The sequence below is a fragment of the Zalophus californianus genome, chromosome 4 (genome assembly GCF_009762305.2).
Source record: "Zalophus californianus isolate mZalCal1 chromosome 4, mZalCal1.pri.v2, whole genome shotgun sequence".
Lineage (NCBI taxonomy): Eukaryota > Metazoa > Chordata > Mammalia > Carnivora > Otariidae > Zalophus > Zalophus californianus.
Genome location: NC_045598.1, coordinates 142,213,336 through 142,231,193, shown reverse-complemented (window position 1 = coordinate 142,231,193; position 17,858 = coordinate 142,213,336). Strand labels below are relative to the sequence as shown.

Sequence of the window (17,858 nt, the reverse complement as noted above, 5' to 3'; positions counted from 1 at the left end):
AGAAATTAAGGGCAGGACTTTTTTTTTTTTTAAGTTTTGGTCCAGTTTCCTCCAGTAAATCAGGATCAACCTTGAAGAAGTGACATACCTGTTGAGAGCTGATATTTATAGGTTGTTTTAAAACGATCCATGTGACACTCTCAAGAAGAGGCGGGACTGTAAGGGAACCAGGATATGTCCAGTAGTCCCAGGACGGAGGAAGCAGAGATAATGGGTCAAAATTTGTGAATCGCGTTTGTTTACCCTGGTGGAGAAAGAATTCCCACAAATTACAATGGGAGAGCTTTACAGAACCCTCAAAACAAAAACAAAAACAAAAACAAAAACACGTGCATCCAATGAAAGACTATTTTACTGGAACTCTTCAACTCATGGAATTATTTAGTATCTGCCTTTGTATCTTAAAAAAAAAGTTTCTGCCTTAATCTAAAAATTTTAGATGAGGTAGCATATTAGCTAGATTTATTTAAGAAGCACAAGATTTGTTTAAAATGTGTTGCAATTAAACGCTGATTGTGCAACACTCCAATACCAGAAACTAATCATGCGTAAATTTATTAGTAATGATTTTAGATAATTTAAGACCCCTTCAGCATTTTCAAAAGACAAATGACAATAGGTTGATTCTGCTCTATTGGTCAAGTATGTTCCAACCCTGCTTCAAAGCAGACAGCATATGCTCTATCTAAAGCTTAAGTTATTAAAAGAAGGTAAGAAACTTCAGGAGAGAACAAGGAATACCTTAGTCATTAGCAAATAATATTTCATTTTACCTTTTCTTTAATAGAATCCAAAATGTCAGTAATCTTTTGCAGCTGAGAATTATGTTCACCAATCTGAAAGCACGAAATTTCAAAAGAAATAGTTACTGTAGCAGAACAGGTCTGGTTCACTCCATTTCAGTCACTGGTTTTGAATTGTTTTTTTTTTTAAAACCTATGCCCAGCCCAGAACAAACAGAGATTGTTTTATAATGAAGCTGTCTTTTACCTGCTGGCTTTATCATGCCAGAAGAATCTGAACAAGGTAATGTGACAGGCTGCTTGGCTGAATTTTAAGCTTGATTCCAAAACTAGTAGTAACAGCTACATAGTTTTTCCATTTTATGAATGTTTAAGATACAGGTTAACTTAAGAGAAAACTCCCTTAGGAAACTCTAACATAATACTTGCACTATTCAACCAGATGTGACCTTCAGACCCTAGATCCAAACTGGCACTTGTGACATCAAAGCATTAAAAGAAAATATCTCCAGGGACACCTGGGTGGCTCGGTCCTTAGGTGTCTGCCTTCGGCTCAGGTCATGATCCCAGGGTCCTGGGACTGAGTCCCACATGGGGCTTCCTCCTCAGCGGGGAGCCTGCTTCTCCCTCTCCCTATGCCCCTCCCCCTGCTTGTACTCACTCTCTCAAATAAATACAATCTTTAAACAAGAAAAAGAAAAAGAAAAAAAAAATCTCTCACTTTCAACCTAAAATGATTTGAGGTCCTGCACCAAGACGATATGTTATCATGAGTAGAAATCGTCATCAGAAAAATATATGTACCTCTTTTCATTATTAGGGATGTGCTGACTCTACCTAAGGTTTTAAGTCCTTCAGGATTCAAGTACAATCTCTTGCCTCACTCACATTCCATGACCACCAGCGGACTTGGCAGCCAAAGGGAAGGAGCCGAAACCATTCATCCCACCCTCCGTTCTGCCCTGTACTCCCCCAGTCCCAGCCCCAACGAGTTCCAACATCTCCTGCAGAGTCTGGTGGCAGAGCAAAAGCGCCCGCCCTACAAGAATGCTGTCACAGTGGGAGCTGAGCGGCCCAACCCACCCACAGGGATTACAGCAAGGATACTTGCTTCACTACATGTGACTATGACACAAAGGAAAAGACAACAACAATTTTTAAAAACTGGTCAGTGTGTTTGAGACAACAAACCACAGTGGTAAAACTAGTGCTTCAAGAATCAGGAACGTGAACTTCACTCTGTCCTGTATCTCTAAATACCGTGTAATCAGGAAGAGCCCAGAATAAAGATTTTCTTCTCAGAATCTCAACTGTTACTCCAACTATTGTTGCGGCTGCCGCCGTTTCTGTTCACATAAAAATGATCAATGGACAATAAGAGAAGACGTGAGACAATACTCCCAAGGTAGTTCTGGGCTATTAGATAAATCATAAACTAATACATAAATGTTTAATATTAATTTCAAAAGGAAAACATTACACTTAAAATGAGTTTACTATTAAAAATGGTAGACTATCCTTTCCATGACTGAAACTCTTTATCCAACATGGCTGATGAATTATTTAAAATGAAATCAGTGGATTCTCACCTGTAAAAATACTCCCAAGACAGCTAGTCCATCTGGCTCATGAGCTGCCTCAACAAAGCTGGGGTATTTGTCTGAATTCCAATGAACAACATGGAGCTGAAAGGGAGGTATGCAACATAATTCAAATGTTATTTTTTAAAAATACTTAAAAACATAAATGAAAATAAAATACTTATATAAATGTTCCTGGGCTGTGCCCTCATGTGTGTAATGTATTCTTCACAGAATCCACCTATCTGCTGTTGTCCAAAAGCCAAAGACATGTACCATGGCCACTGTAGTCTATGGTATACTATAGGAAGGTCTACAGCACTAGTTAGAATGTTCTGGAGCATCCTGCCAAGCCCCTCTGGCCTGAGCAATCTCCAACCATTGCTCCTGAGCGACTGACTTAAGGCTTCTTCCTAGCCTTCCACAGGTGGGACTGCAAGAGAGCAGCCTCAGGTCAGATCCCAGCGGGGAGCAGAGTCCAAGAAACAAGCTTAGGCTCACAGGAAGAGAGAGAAGTCAACCAAGGGTTTGCAGTGACGATTCTGCTGCTAAGGACAGTACCAATTATTCCTGAAACTGCCTAGTCAGATGTTCACCACTATACTTGAAGACTTTTTATGACTTGAAAGTGCAAATTCTCCTTAACAGAACTATTTGAAGCAGTATTCACACATGTATTACCATCTATAATTATGTTTAGATCCTTTGCTGATAGCAAGTTTTAATGGGGACAAAGAGGCTTTGTCTAGGAACAGGAACTAGGAACCAGACATGTCTGAGGATGGAAATGAGAGGCAGCTGGTGCCAAGTTAAGGGAAAGGAAAGAAGGGGAGAGGGAAGGAGTTGGAGGACCTGGAACTCTAGAAAATAGAAAATACACCTACCTCACAACACTGCCCTCTTGCAAGTGGCTTCCTGCAAAAACCAAACGAGTCCTATATGTTCTGCCACTGTAAACAGTACAGTATCCCAAACACACAAACAACTGTGAAAGACTATAAATAACAGTAAGGCAGAAATCCACCTTGGGGAGATCTTCATTTCTGATTAAGGGGAAGAACACACTAAGATAGACGTCAAAGGGCAATATGCCATGCTCAAACGATTTGGCCAAGATCGTGAGGACACCATGTTGTCCAAGAACCCCTGCATGAGGGACTGACTTCAGATTAAATCTCCTTTCAGTGAATCCTTTTGGCATCTCAGGGCAGAAACACATATGAAGGGTTTCATGCACAAATCACCTTTCTAGCTGTCCCTTGAAAGAGAACTGAGTATGTTCAAAGACATGGGTTTAATCCCACGCTTTAAATATAACTTCATATCTTATAGGCAACTAATATGGGGGAATTTCTGAATAAATAAGAATCATCACAACTATAAATACATGAGCTACAAAACTATAAAATAGTCCACCATCTATAAACAATCAAGGAAGGTTGTGGGATATGCAGACCGAAAATACAAAGGTGGATCCCTGTGGTGCCATGTTCTAAGTTGGTGTGAGAGAGTTGGAGGAGGAACGAAACCTTGAAAACACTGGATGATGAAACAAAATTCATTTGGCTTACATGAGATAGAGACATTCCACTCTAAGGGAGGGGCTGAAAAGAACATTAAAATTGTTTTAAATGGCTCTATGCCAATCCATCAGCTCACTTAGTAAGAGATGACACCAAAGATATAAAAAGATGTGAAATGATGTCTTTAGGTTCACAACAACTGATTAGAAAATGAATATGTAACTAAAGAGAGATGAATCTTATATCCTTTTGCTGATTAAAACACAGCAACTATTTAGGGGTGCCTGGGTGGCTCAGTTGGTTAAACATCTGACTTCAACTCAGGTCATGATCTCAGGGTCCTGGGATCGAGCCCAGCATTGGGCTTCCTGCTCAGCAGAGAGTGTGCTTCTCCCTCTGCCCCTCCCCCCAACTTGTGCTCCTACTCACTCTCTCAAATAAATAAAATTGTTAAAAAAATAAATAAAAAACAGCAACTACTTAGAATATTATGGGAAACTAGAACAAGAAATTTTTTTTTTTCCCCCAAACAAATCTTTCTCTCTCCCACACATTTTGCCTAACTGGCACAAATAGCTTCAGAGGGAATGATATCACTTGTATTAGCGTCTGTATTTGGTTTTTTGGAGTTTTGGGGGTTTTTTTAAAGATTTTATTTATTTATTTGACACAGAGAGAGAGCACAAGCACTCTCACTCCCCCACTCCCAGGGGGAGTGGCACGCAGAGAGAGAGGAAGAAGCAGGCTCCCCACTGAGCAGAGAGCCCACTGTGGGACTCGATCCCAGGACCGAGGTATCATGACCTGAACTGAAGGCAACCGCTTAACCAACTGAGCTACCCAGGTGCCCCAGCATTTGTATTTGAATTAAAACTCAAACAAACAAATAACAAACTCACATTTCCTGACTAACAATGACAGCCTCATTGATTTAAGCAAATGACAAGAAGTCATAGCCACAAAAAAATGGAAATGAGAAGTTTCTTCCCTGTTGGAAAATAATTTCTTTTTTTTTAAGATTTTATTTATTTATTTATTTATTTGAGAGAGAGAGAGAGAGCATGAGCACAGGGAGGGGCAAAGGGAGAGGGAGAGAGAATCTCAAGAAGACTTGGTGCTGAGGGCAGAGCCTGATGCAGGCCTCGGTCCCAGGACCCAGGATCAAGAGTCTGACCCTCAATCACTGACCCACCCAGGTACCCCAATAATTTCTAAATAACAGTATTATTCAACTTTAGCCTTTTTAACTGCATACTATTGATATGTAAATTATTTTAGCATGCCAAAAATCACCGTTAATGTTAAAATTATAGTTTTACTTTCAACTACATATTTAATATGCTTATTATATAATCTGTACAAACTGTAATCAGATGAAGTTTTAAATATGGAGTGGATTATTAGCCTACTTTTTATAGATGCATACCTCTTAGGATAAGGTTTTCCATGATTTAGATCAGTTTAATCTCTCTGTATAATGTCACAAATCATCAGATTAGACCCAAAATTAAGTTTTTACATGGTACACTTTAAATGGTTTTTTCCTTTCATTTCTTTTCTTCTTTTTATTTTCTAAGAGGGTACAACTCGATGATAGTCATGAAGTTAGGTACAAAAGTGGCTGGAAGAACGAATCTAAGAATCATTTCTACAGATGAGCACAAAGGGATTCTTTTGAGCCTGAAACCAAATGTCAGTGATTCCCAAATACCTCCAGTCCAGCCTGGACGTCTTCCTTAAACTCCAGGTCTGTATACCTAACAGCCTTCTTGAACGTGAGTCTAGAATATCTAATAGGCACCTCAAACTTAATGTGTGCACAACAGAAAGTCAACTTCTCTAGGCAACCTGCTCCTCCCTGGACTTACCCATCTGAGTAAATGGCAGAACGATCCTCATGTTTGCACGAGCCAAAGTCTTAGGAGTGTTTCTAGATTCCTTCAATCTTGACACCCTTTTCACTGGCAAGTCCCACTGATTTTCTTTCCCAAACATATCCTGGATTCATCTATTCTCTTCATTTCCACCACCCCCATAGCCCAAACCACCATCCTTGCTCATTTGAAATACTTCCATAACCTTCTAATTTGTCTCCCTGTTTCCACATTTGCCCAACCCCTTTTACACACAGCAGCTAGTTATATTTTATAAAATATAAAGTAGAACATGACATTCTCCTCCTCAAAATCTTCCATTGTCTTTGTCTCAATATATCAAGGATAAATTCCAAACTTCTCACCTTGCCCTACAAAGCCCGACAAGGCATGGTCCTTGCCTGCCTCCCTAGGACACAGCCCATAACCTCTCCCTCATTAATTCTAATCCCAGAAGCGACATCTTTCGCTTTTTAAACATGCCAACTTCATTTCTGCCTGAGGTCATCTGTATTTGCTCTGCCCACTTGCTGAGAAGCTGTCTAGATTTTCTCATGGTGAGTTTTCCTAACTATTCAATCACACTACCAGATCCCATGGTATTGTTCCTATCAAAGAACTTACCATACACCATTTATTTATGTGTTTATTGTCTACCTCTAACACCCCACCAACCCTGAGGTCTGACCCAGACTTCCTCATTCTCCATCCGCATTCCTATCTCCAACCAGAAACAATGACGCCCACCCCCCCCCAAACCAAATCAATCAACAAATCCCACCAAAACTGCACTGGTTAGCAGCACTCTAATTAACTGCACTATCACCTATTACCTGGAACTTCCCCAAAATCCTCCTCCTCGCTGACTCACTTATTCACTCCTGCTTCAACCCAATTTATTCTCAAACTGCAGCATGAATATTTTTAAAATGCAAATATGATCACTTCACGATTAAAAGCCAGTTAATGGCTTCCCACCATACTCAGAATTAAGTTCACAAGCCTTACCATGATTGATCTTCATAAAATCAGGCCCTCCAGCCTTTCCAACTTTACCTCTGGCATCTCTCCTCTTTGTTCTTCATGCACTAATCCCATTGGCAACTCTATTCTTCCAGTATGTGACGTGCTTTCCCACCCCAAGTCCTCACACATGAGTCTATGCAGGGCCCCTGCTATCTCCTTCGCCTGGCTCACTCCTGCTCATCCTTCAGGTTTAGGGTTGAGGGACCCTTCACAGGGAAACATTCCCTGGCTCATCCTTACTTCCTTCCAGCACTCCCTTCAGGATGAGCAAGAGTAAGTTGGACAAAGATGGGCAACATAGTGGGGGTCACAGTGAATTCTTAAAGAGTGAATGAATCCATGAACAAATAAATAAAATAAGAAAAAGCCTTAAACACATATTAAAGAATATGTGTTTCATAATTTGACTGAAGTATGAAACTTCAGTCAAAGCTTTATCTACTTCAAGAAGGAAAGTTTATAAAGATGTCTCTTGCTCTGCAGGTCAGAACTCTGAGCCTCTGGAAAATTTCAGGATAGGAGTGCCCTTTTCAAGAAACAACTTGCCAGCTCAGATAAAACTTCTCTGAAAGTATACTCTCAAGTTTATGACACTAGAAAGTATCACCATAAAGCAATGTAACTATTTTTCTTAGTTGCGTAGGAAAATTACAAAGCCATAATCCAAAACCAGCTCAATCCCCACAAAACCTTCCAGATTTAGAACAATGTGTTCAATTCAGAACACAAAACTTTAGAAAGCAACATGAAAACTGTTCAGCAGATGATATAAACTGAGGCACCATACAGATTCAGGAGTCCCACTTTCTAATTCTTGGCATCTTTTATCCTGTGCCATGGAACACTTTGAATATACATTTTATTCCCCCATCCTGAAAACAGGAAAATACCCTAAGCACTTGGCTTCAAACAAAAGTGTTTTAAGTAGACAAATGGATGATTTGGTTGATATGCTCAAAGAATAGATGTACATGTTAATGGAAGAGCAAAACTGGAAAGTTCTCTTGGTTGGATTTCTCTGAACAGCAGAACTATAAAGGAGTGTCTAAATTCCACAACTCAGTAACCATGAGAAAATGAAAAAGAACTTTACTTGCCTGGTAATGCTGTTTCACCTAGAAAACTCACAAGCCAAATTACTGTCACTTAAAAAGCTTTGGTTGCGTCATACAATAATTCATTTTCATCTCATGGAAAAGTTGGGTGTTAGCAATATTTAACAGTATTAAAACTTGAAGTATATTATGCTTTGTCATTTAACAGAGGATTAGAAAAAGTAGGGTATTATTAATGAATATAGTTATAAAGGAGTAACTTCCCAATTAAAAAAAGTCAATGAATGCTTTATTGTGTTATGACTTCAATAATTAACAGAGATTCCCTTTTAGACCTGTAAATATAGAGGTGATGCAGAGTTTAGGAGAGTTTGTCTTTGTTTCTTTTCCCTGTAAGGAACTTTACCATTTACTATCACTTCTACAAAATATGATATTAGTATTCACTTGTGTCTGGATCACAGTTGGGCCCAAATCAAATGTCTCTTTCTCTGCCTTCTTCCTGGACTTTCAGGAAACACAACAGATATTCTAGAAAGAGTTTGTAATTTGGTATCAGACAGACCTGAGTTTAAATCCATCTCAACTGCTTCCTAATTGGATAAGTTACTTACTCTCTCCAAACCTGCAGTTTACTCATTTCCAGAAGGAGCACGATAACCCCAAGCTCTCAGAGTTGGTGTAAGGCTCAGAAGGACCATATTTATAGCTCTCATACTGATAAACTCTCCTATTGATGGAATAAAGCAATCTTAGACACTGATTCCTAATTTGCTCAGGATTAATTTGGAGTCAAGAGTCAAATCCCACCACCTAGGAAACCACTGAATCACGAATATATGTCCGATGGCTTACCTCTGCAGCATATCTCACTCCATCCACCACGTGTTCAGAGCCGTGATCATCAGCAGACCCCCAATGAAGGTGAAACTGTCGCAAGCGGTAGCTTCCAAAGAGAGGACCCCCACGCAGAACTAAACACCAACATATTTTAAATTGTTAGCAAGAAAAAAAATATTTACACATGCTGCTACAATCCACATCATCTCCCCGAATTATTCAACATGCCAATGTCCTCCGAGGAATTTTTTACAAATGTGTCATTCAGTTTGCAAAAAGGCATACAATTTTTAGGTATATGAGGGATGAAAACAAACATTTTAAAGCATTGGAGAGTCCACAATACAGATTTTTATGGGATATCTGGGAAATCACAACAGACACAGGGGTTAGAAAGCAGAAGAAATTAGGAGTTCCTAAAAGCAAAGAATTGGTCTGTTTATTGGAGGATGCCAGCCTCTCTGAATAAGGATGTGGTATGTAAGGAGGGCCACCTTGAACTTGGTGGAGCAGCCCAGCACTATGGTTAGAGAACAGGCTCCATCCAGCATTGAGAAGACATAGGCTCGTGCTCTTACTGTGTGATCTTGCGTCAACTCTTAACTTCAAAGCTTTAGCTTTTATGTCTGTCGCCTCAAGATAGTAATGCTCCCCCCTCCTGATACTGTTTTGAAAATAGAAGAAAAGTTGAATACAAAGAACTTATCACTGCCTGGCACACAATCAGCATGCTGAACATGTTAGCTATTATTACTATTTTATTGTTGTTAGGATTACTACAAAAATTGGCCAAGTAAGCACATCTTTTGTACTTGAATTCTATCTTTCCAGGGAAACCTGGAATACAGGACAAAATTAACTCTTTTTTTGGCAACAGAATCATATCTTAAGTATATGGTAGAGCTTCTTAAGAGAAAACATAGCTCTAAACCATCTCCTCCTAATTAATTTTTATTGGGCATGTTTAAAGGATATGGTGGGGGGGGATAAGAAAGCACTGAATGTTCAATACGCCCTATGCATTACTAATCTCCCATCAACATCCAATGGAAGTGTTAGATTGTGAGATGCAGCCTTAATAATAGTTTGATTTAAATGACCCTACTCTTCAGAGATTTCAGATAGGTAAAGAGAGATGCAGAGATAGAGATATCTCAAAATTCGTCAGGAATGATCTGTCTTATATAAGAAGCAAAAGATGTTATGGGGTGCCTGGCTGGCTCAGTCTGTAGAGCATGTGACTTTTGATCTCAGGGTCGTGAGTTCAAGTCCCATGTTCCACAGGGAGCCTACAGAAGCAAAAGATGTTAAGGTGTATCACATGCAGTTTTCTAGACACAGCAAGGGAAAAAAATGGAAAATACACTTGCCTAAAGCATGCCCCTCGTTGAGCTATACTGAGGGAGAGAAATGATCCAGTTGTATTAACCAGTACAACTGAATTCATTCTTTCCTTACTCAGTTTTACTCAGCTAAAGTTGAGCATCAGTGATTAAGAGTTAGTGTGGTTGGAATCAACAAACCTGGGAATAGTGGCAGCTCAGCTACTGAATTATGTAATCTTCCAAAACTCACGGAAGCCTCTGTGGGCATCAGCTTTCTTGTTTATATTTGTGTTTGTTTGTCTATTTTTAATTAGGAGATTAGACTGGGTGCTCTTGAACTTCCACAATTATCAAAACTACAAGGAAAAAAACTGAGCCTTTGCAATAAAAACTTTTTGGGAGGTCGAATGGTTGGAGGTTTCTTTAGATTCATTTGGATCCAGATTTCTTTACAATAAATAAAGATAGCTATTTCCAAAGCCCTCTGAAAAATAAAAGAGAAGAAGCATTTACATCAGATTCTAGGGCTTGCTCTTCTGTTAGTTACACTGTTATAAACAGAGTAGTTTTAGTGTTTTGAGACTCCCACTGAACAGTGTTCATGAGAGCAGAGACTCCGATTCGGTCCCTGCTGGATGCATCACCTAAGCACAGTAACTATCACAGAGGAGATGCATGATAAATACTTGATGAATGAGTGAATAAAAATTTGATCTGTCTTTAAACAAGCAGTTTCAAAGATGATTCACAGATAAATTAATTTAAAAGGCACATTTCCCTAAGTGACTCCATACAGCATGGATGCAATGGCATTACAAATGAAAAGAAATGGGTATTGGTTTCAGGAGTGGAATTTAGTGATTCACCACTTACATATAAGTTACATATAACACCCAGTGCTCATTATGGCAAGTGCCTTCCTTAATGCCCATCATCCATTTAGCACATTCCCCCCCTCTCCTTCCCTCCAGCAATCCTCAGTTTATTCTCTATAGTTAAGAGTCTTTTATGGTTTGCCCCCTCTCTGTTTTCATCTTGTTTTTCCTTCCCTTCCCCTATGTTCATCTGTTTTGTTTCTTAAATTCCACATATGAATAACATCATATGATAATTGCCAAAGAAATCAACAATTCTACTGTCCTTTTTTTTTTTTCTTACTGTAGCATAATAAGACCTGAGCTGAAACATAAAGTCATTCCCTATATAAACATAAAAAGCAGGGGCGCCTGGGTGGCTCAGTCGTTAAGCGTCTGCCTTCTGCTCAGGTCATGATCCCAGGGTCCTGGGATCGAGCCCCGCATCGGGCTCCCTGCTCCACGGAAGCCTGCTTCTCCCTCTCCCACTCCCCCTGCTTGTGTTCCTTCTCTCGCTGTGTCTCTCTCTGTCAAATAAATAAAATCTTTAAAAAAAAAAACATAAAAGGCAGATTAGAGAGCTTGAGTAATCAATGTGGAATTAACTTTGGGAGAAGATGCAAACAAGCTGGCTCAAGAGAAAGAAAGTGATACCAAAAACACACATGGTTAGGGAAACATCCAAGAATAATGGTTGATCTCTGGAAAGCCTACTCAGAATCCAGGATTTAAAGCCAGATTAGCATAGATCTGCTAGTTAAGCAACAAAGACTGCCTTACACTCTACATATCTGGACTTCACATCTGAATGTTTCCACTAAAATACCCAAACTGGGACCATGATCAGCAAATGTCTACTTGTGAAGAAAACATTCTCTTGGAGCAGAGCTCTTCTGAAGAAACACAAGGTGGGGAAAAGTTAGTCAAAATAGTAAGGTTAATTTATCATTGACTTTGAGATAATCTATAATAAAATAATGAAACTGTAGTATAAAATGAATAATGGTAACAAAAGTTATTTTTAAGGAGAATGACTTAGTGTTTTCATGTGTCAAATCATTCATCTTCCTCTGCAACCTAGATGAGTAAATAAATATTATTGTCTCCATCTTATATCTGAAAATGAATAATCATTTCTCCAAAAATCACACCTGGTATACAAGTATAGTCCACTTATCCTTCCATTCAGAATTTTTCTTAAATCTCTTCCAAATAAAACACTCATATAAGAGGTCTACAGAGATTAATAAACCAGAGTTAAATGCCATAAAAATTTGGGAAATTTTTAATATCTTAGTAAAAGGGTCCTTGTCATTTGTTATACGCTACAAAGACCAACAATGTTGTGAAACTAGAAATGTTTCTAGATTGTTAGAAATCTGCTAATCCTACTCATTTTCTGAAACTACACTGTCGTCAGTGGCCTTAAATGATAAGCAGGGTTGCAACAAAATCAGAAAAAAAGTCTAAAAATTAACACACTTATCTTTGCATGTATTTACTGTCTATCCCACCAGCATACAAACTCTTTTAAGGCAGAATCTGTCTTGTTCTCTTGTATCTCTAGTGCCTACGACAGTGTCTGCATCGATAAATACCATGAACATAAAATAGGAAAAAGACCTCATCTATAGAAGCACTTCTCCATAAACTTTGATTTATAAGGTGGCTACTAAGTAAGTGACCTAGGAATCACTAAAGAACATGTTCTTATGACTGTGAATCTAATGAAAGTCATAGCCTAATCACTGTGTGGTAAACATTTCTGTGAAGTAAAGCTAAGTGAATAGCACATCTGTATTTTGCTTGGAATATAGGAAAAGAGGAACCAAACAGCACAAATCTGCCAGGATTATATTATGAGAGAGATACCAAGGCCATCAATGTTTCTGGTCACTGGGGCCTGAATTCTTTATGGAGCCAGGAAAGTCTTCATTAAGTCTTGCTTCTCTTGCTCTGAGCATATGCGCACCATGTTACTCTCTCATTGCTCACTCATTCAACGATTCTGAAGAGCTTACTATGGGCCTGCAACTGTGTTCAATACTAAGTATGGGATGCTGAGTAAGATCATCCCTATCCTCAAGGAACTTACAGTCTAGTGAGGGAAACATCATTACACTAAGGCTTTGTAATATCTACATTGTCACAGATCACCAATTCAGTTTCCTGCAGATCTTGGCTTCTGGGAGGGATCACACAACTAAGGTATCCTTCCCCCATATCTTTTTGGTTTTTTTTCTTTTCTAATGTATAACTTCAGATCTTGTGAATTTGGTTGATTTCAGGTAGTTACCTAGAACCACATAACTAAAACTTGATAACTAGATTGTAACTAAGAAATTAATAATTTCTAGAGATGAAAATTAAAGAGTAAGCACTGAATCCATCAAGTCACTGGTGTTCCTAGGAGGCCTTTCTTAACAAGAAACCAGCTTCCTTTTGACATCTTTAAAAAATTGCAGCACAACATACCTCGTATATGGTAAGGATACAGGCCTGTTATGTATTATGCTTTATTATTATTAGTTATTAATATTTATTAAGCACTTACTCTGTGCCAGGAACCCTCATTTATTAAAATATAAAAACAACAGCCTTTAAAAATTAAACATTCAAACAATGAATAATCCACTAATACTTAGGTGTCAAATGGTAAATATTAATTGACTTCTGGCGGTTTGTGATTTTATTGGGATTTCACCTATGTAGGCTAATGTATCCTGTACCATAATGCCATATCAATTTTCTAGGTCCTCCAGGAAGCATCATACCAAAAAAAAAAATGTTTTTAACTGGAACACACATTTATTGAGTACCTATTGTGTGCAAGGCACCATGCTAGATAGATGAGTAAGACATAGCTATTGCCCACAGGGAGTCTTGAGCTGAGTGGAAAGAGAACCAACTGGCAGTTACAGTGCAGCACGGGAAGTTCTGTGATAGGACAAGCCTGGGGTGCCACCAGAGGAGTTGTGGGGCCAGTCAGGTGAGATTCCCAGAGCTGAGATCCTGTCTGAGTACAAAAAGACCAGAAGGTAAGGTGAGAATGCCTTTGTCTTTCCTTATCAGATTATTTCTCCCCTACCACGGCCAACAGGACTTCTTCCCCCAAAATTTCATATCCTCCTGCCCCCTTTTTATTTTATTTATTTTTTAAAAGACTTTATTTATTTGACAGAGAGAGAGAGAGCACGAAAGCAGGCAGAGCGGCAGGCAGAGGAAGAGGAAGAAGCGGCCTCCCTGCTGAGCAGGGAGCCGAATGTGAGGCTCCATCCCAGGACCCTGAGATCATGACCTGAGCCAAAGGTAGATGCTTAACCGACTGAGCCACCCAGGCTCCCCTGCCACCTTTTTAAAGGTTTATTAAAATTCCTATGGGTGACGCACCAGTGGTTAACCACACGGAATGCAACTTCCCAGACAAAGAAGGCCTGCAAGGACCATGAGGAAGGTTTCATGCCTGTGCTTTCTTGATTGGTGGGATTCAGAGTTAATTTTGGTCAAGAATGGCTTCTTTACAAAATGGAAACTGTCTTCTTCAAATCAAAGTGGTTTGCTACAGAAAGTATCTTTGTGTTTTTTTATAATTTACCAAAGAAAAAGAAAAGCCAACAATTTATTTTAACTATAGTGGTTTCTACTTTTTCACTGATTTAACACCCAGAATCACCATGAAACATTCTCTTTTAATTTATCTTGAGAGAAAAGAATGAGGATCATGACCCATATTTATGTAGTTTCTGTCTCAGAGGGTACAAAGTACTTTACAGACATTTCCAATTAACCCTGGTAATTTCACTGTGATCTAGATAGGATAGAGACCTTCACATGGGGGAGAGGGCACACACTACCAATCACAGACACAGTGTCAAATCTGGAAACACAGACAAACTGATTCCCCTGGGTTAACCCAAAGTAGAGGGAAAATGAGAGGAAGAGGGAAAGAGGGAGAGGGAGAAAAAAGGGAGAGGGAGAGAGGAAACCTAGATCATCATCAAGCAAATTAGAGTAGGAATTTTTTATGACTAAGGCTGCCCACATTTATAAATAAAAAAGTTTTGGGGCATCTGGGTGGCTCAGTCGGTTAAGTGTCTGACTCTTGGTTTCGGCTGAGGTCATGATCTCAGGGCCCTGAGATCAAGCTCCATGCTCAGCAGGGAGTCTGCTTGAGATTCTCTCCTCCCTCTGCCCTTCTCCTCATTCATGTGTTCTTTTTCTCTCTCCCTCTCTCTAAAATAAATAAATCTTTAAAAAAAAAAACTTAAAGTTTTAGGTGAAGTGCATTTAATCACTTTTTATTCTAAAACTAGGAGTGGGTAGACTCAAGTTTTTATGTTTGAGATATAAACAGTACCAAACTATGATTATGGGTGGTATAAACTTTATACTCAGAAGCCTTGGACTATTTACAATGTACCCACCAACCATATCTATTAATACAGATTCATAAAACTGAGGGCTTGAAGAAAAGACAACTGAATATAGTATATAAAAAGCAAGGTCCCCTCTTCCCCCAAAAGTTAAAAATACCATGTATTGATCTTTCTTTGTGCATTTTTCCTCAATGCTCTGATGAAAATACATCTTTTATGAATTTGACAAATATGAGAAGTTTTGTGGGCTTATAATTTTTGCTAACAACATAGTGTCACATACAGTATATTATTACTAACCTAAATCTGAGCTTAATGAATAAGTGAAAACCTTCTTCCAATTTAGGATTTTTATAATTTAACTATATTTTTCATTAATAGAGTGAATATAGCAACATCCTAATACTAGACTAAAAATAAAAATAATTTGTCAGAAGCCTTAAGAGGTATTCCAAAATTCAGGCGCCTGGGTGGCTCAGTCGGTTAAGCGTCTGCCTTCAGCTCAGGTCATGACTCCGGGGTCCTGGGATCGAGTCCCGCACGGGGCTCCTTGCTCAGCGGGGAGCCTGCTTCTCCCTCTGCCTGCTTCTCCCCCTGCTCCCCCTTGTGCTCTCTCTCTTTCTCTCTTCTGTCAAATAAATAAATAAAATCTTTAAAAAAAAAAGTATTCCAAAGTTCAATTCTCTCTAATCTTCTCTCTCATCTTAACTTTAAACTGGATATCATCCATTCCTTGGGTAGTAGATATGCTAGAAGAAGGATTAAATGTTCATCTTAAGGAAATTCTCTTTTTCTACTTCATTTAGTTATCAAATTAACCAATAAACTAAAGTTTTATTTGGTTGGTCCATGACGTTCACAGTGTGAAAGTCATTATCTCATGAAATAGTCAAAAAATTTTATTACAAGTTCTAGCAAAGTATTGATAAGGAACACACAATGCATAGGTATTTTAAATATGAAAGATAAGAAATCACAGTCCAATCATCCAAGACCCTCATGCCCCACCAAAAAAAAAGAACCAACCTGATTTGTCCTCTGTGTCATCAAAGTCAACGCTGAAGGAATGGCCACTATTACTGATGATTTTGGCTGAGTTTGCATCATACTTGATACTAAGAGGTCGCAGGGAAGAGTCATATTTCACTTCTTCGGTTTTAATCTCAATCGGAGATTGCTGATCCCCATCAGCAATAGGGAAAAATTTATTCCAATGAATAGGACCTTAAATATATAGGACCCAAAGAAAAGGACTAAATAAGTTATTTCCTTTACCAAACAAATGCACTGTGCTTGAGTTAAAGGAAAACCGAGTAAGATCTTCATCTTCAGGACCTTTACATCTAATTTTTTTTACAAGACTAGTTGTTTTTATTATGGGTATGAAAACCTCCTGGTTTGCCTTAATTCATTTGCAGCATTCAACTAACCCTTAAGGAGAAAAAGCATGGAAGTTTTATTTTTTTTAAAGATTTTATTTATTTATTTGACAGAGAGAGACACAGTAAGAGAGGGAACACAAGCAGGGGGAGTGGGAGAGGGAGAAGCAGGCTTCCCGCAGAGCAGGGAGCCCGATGCGGGGCTCGATCCCAGGACCCTGGGACCATGACCTGAGCCGAAGGCAGTCGCTTAACCAATTGAGCCACCCAGGGGCCCAAAAAAGCATGTAAGTTTTAAAAAGTACTTTCTAGGGGCGCCTGGGTGGCTCAGTTGGTTAAGTGTCCGACTCTTGGTTTTGGCTCAGGTCATGATCTCATTGGTCATGATCTCGTGGCTCATGAGATTGAGCCCCATGTCTATTGGGCTCCCTGCTCAGCGGGGAGTCTGCCTGAGATTCTCTCCCTCTGCAGCTCCCCCACCCCCACGCACATGTGCTCTCTTTTGCTCTCTCTCTCTCTAAAATAAATACATCTTTAGAGGAAAAAAAAGTACTTTCCAAAGGTACCTTTCTACCAAACTACAAACAACAGCACAATTCATCACTGAAAACAATGAGATTTAGTCTCAGGTCCAAGAATGATCTGTGGTAGCTCCAGCAGTCAACAAGTTCATGGGATGAAAGAATTAATGGAACTAAGAAAGCTGTGTAGCAAAAAAAGGGTGCAGTTCTTAAAAATGCTATCCCTATTTCTTTCTTCTATCACTCACTGGTGTCTTCAGGCGTCACCCAGGCCTCAACTCAGTTACCTCTGATGTGCAACAGGCATACTAAGGAAATACATAAGTTTTTCACACAGCATAATCTAAATAAAATGGCTGCACCATGTCAGGAAATGTAATATTGTTGATTATCTTCAGGGGAGTCAGGTAACAATTTCCTTCTTTCTTTCTACATTTCAGAAGGTCCTTCTGTGGTTATTTTGCCAGTGTTACACTTGAATTCCAACACAAGAGACAACTGTCATCCTGATCCTCTATTCAAAAAGTCAAAATTGCATCTAGTTCCCAAGTCGGACACATGTTTGGTAAATTGACATGAACCAGTAAGTGGGCAATTCCCTTGTCTCGACTCTTCATTTCTCTGGGAGACTTGATTCACGTTCTGCCTTCCAAAACCAAGAGCAAGATTGCAGCTTCAGGGAACCTCTAACCTATAGGGACTACTCAATTATGTCTACTATGCCTGCAATTTACACAGCTACCACCAGGGCGGTAGAGCACG

General features: G+C 39.2%; 1 protein-coding gene across 1 annotated transcript in view; it reads right to left on the bottom strand.

Moving 5' to 3' along the window:
• Nucleotides 1-17,858, bottom strand: part of CA13 (carbonic anhydrase 13) — a 33,069-nt gene that overhangs the window by 11,787 nt on the left and 3,424 nt on the right. The window contains exons 3-7 of the mRNA XM_027615022.2: nucleotides 16,223-16,420; nucleotides 8,657-8,775; nucleotides 2,333-2,428; nucleotides 774-836; nucleotides 89-244 (exon numbers count right to left, since the gene is read on the bottom strand). Of these exons, the coding sequence (XP_027470823.1) occupies nucleotides 89-244; nucleotides 774-836; nucleotides 2,333-2,428; nucleotides 8,657-8,775; nucleotides 16,223-16,420 (632 nt within the window). The remainder of the gene's footprint in view (nucleotides 1-88; nucleotides 245-773; nucleotides 837-2,332; nucleotides 2,429-8,656; nucleotides 8,776-16,222; nucleotides 16,421-17,858) is intronic.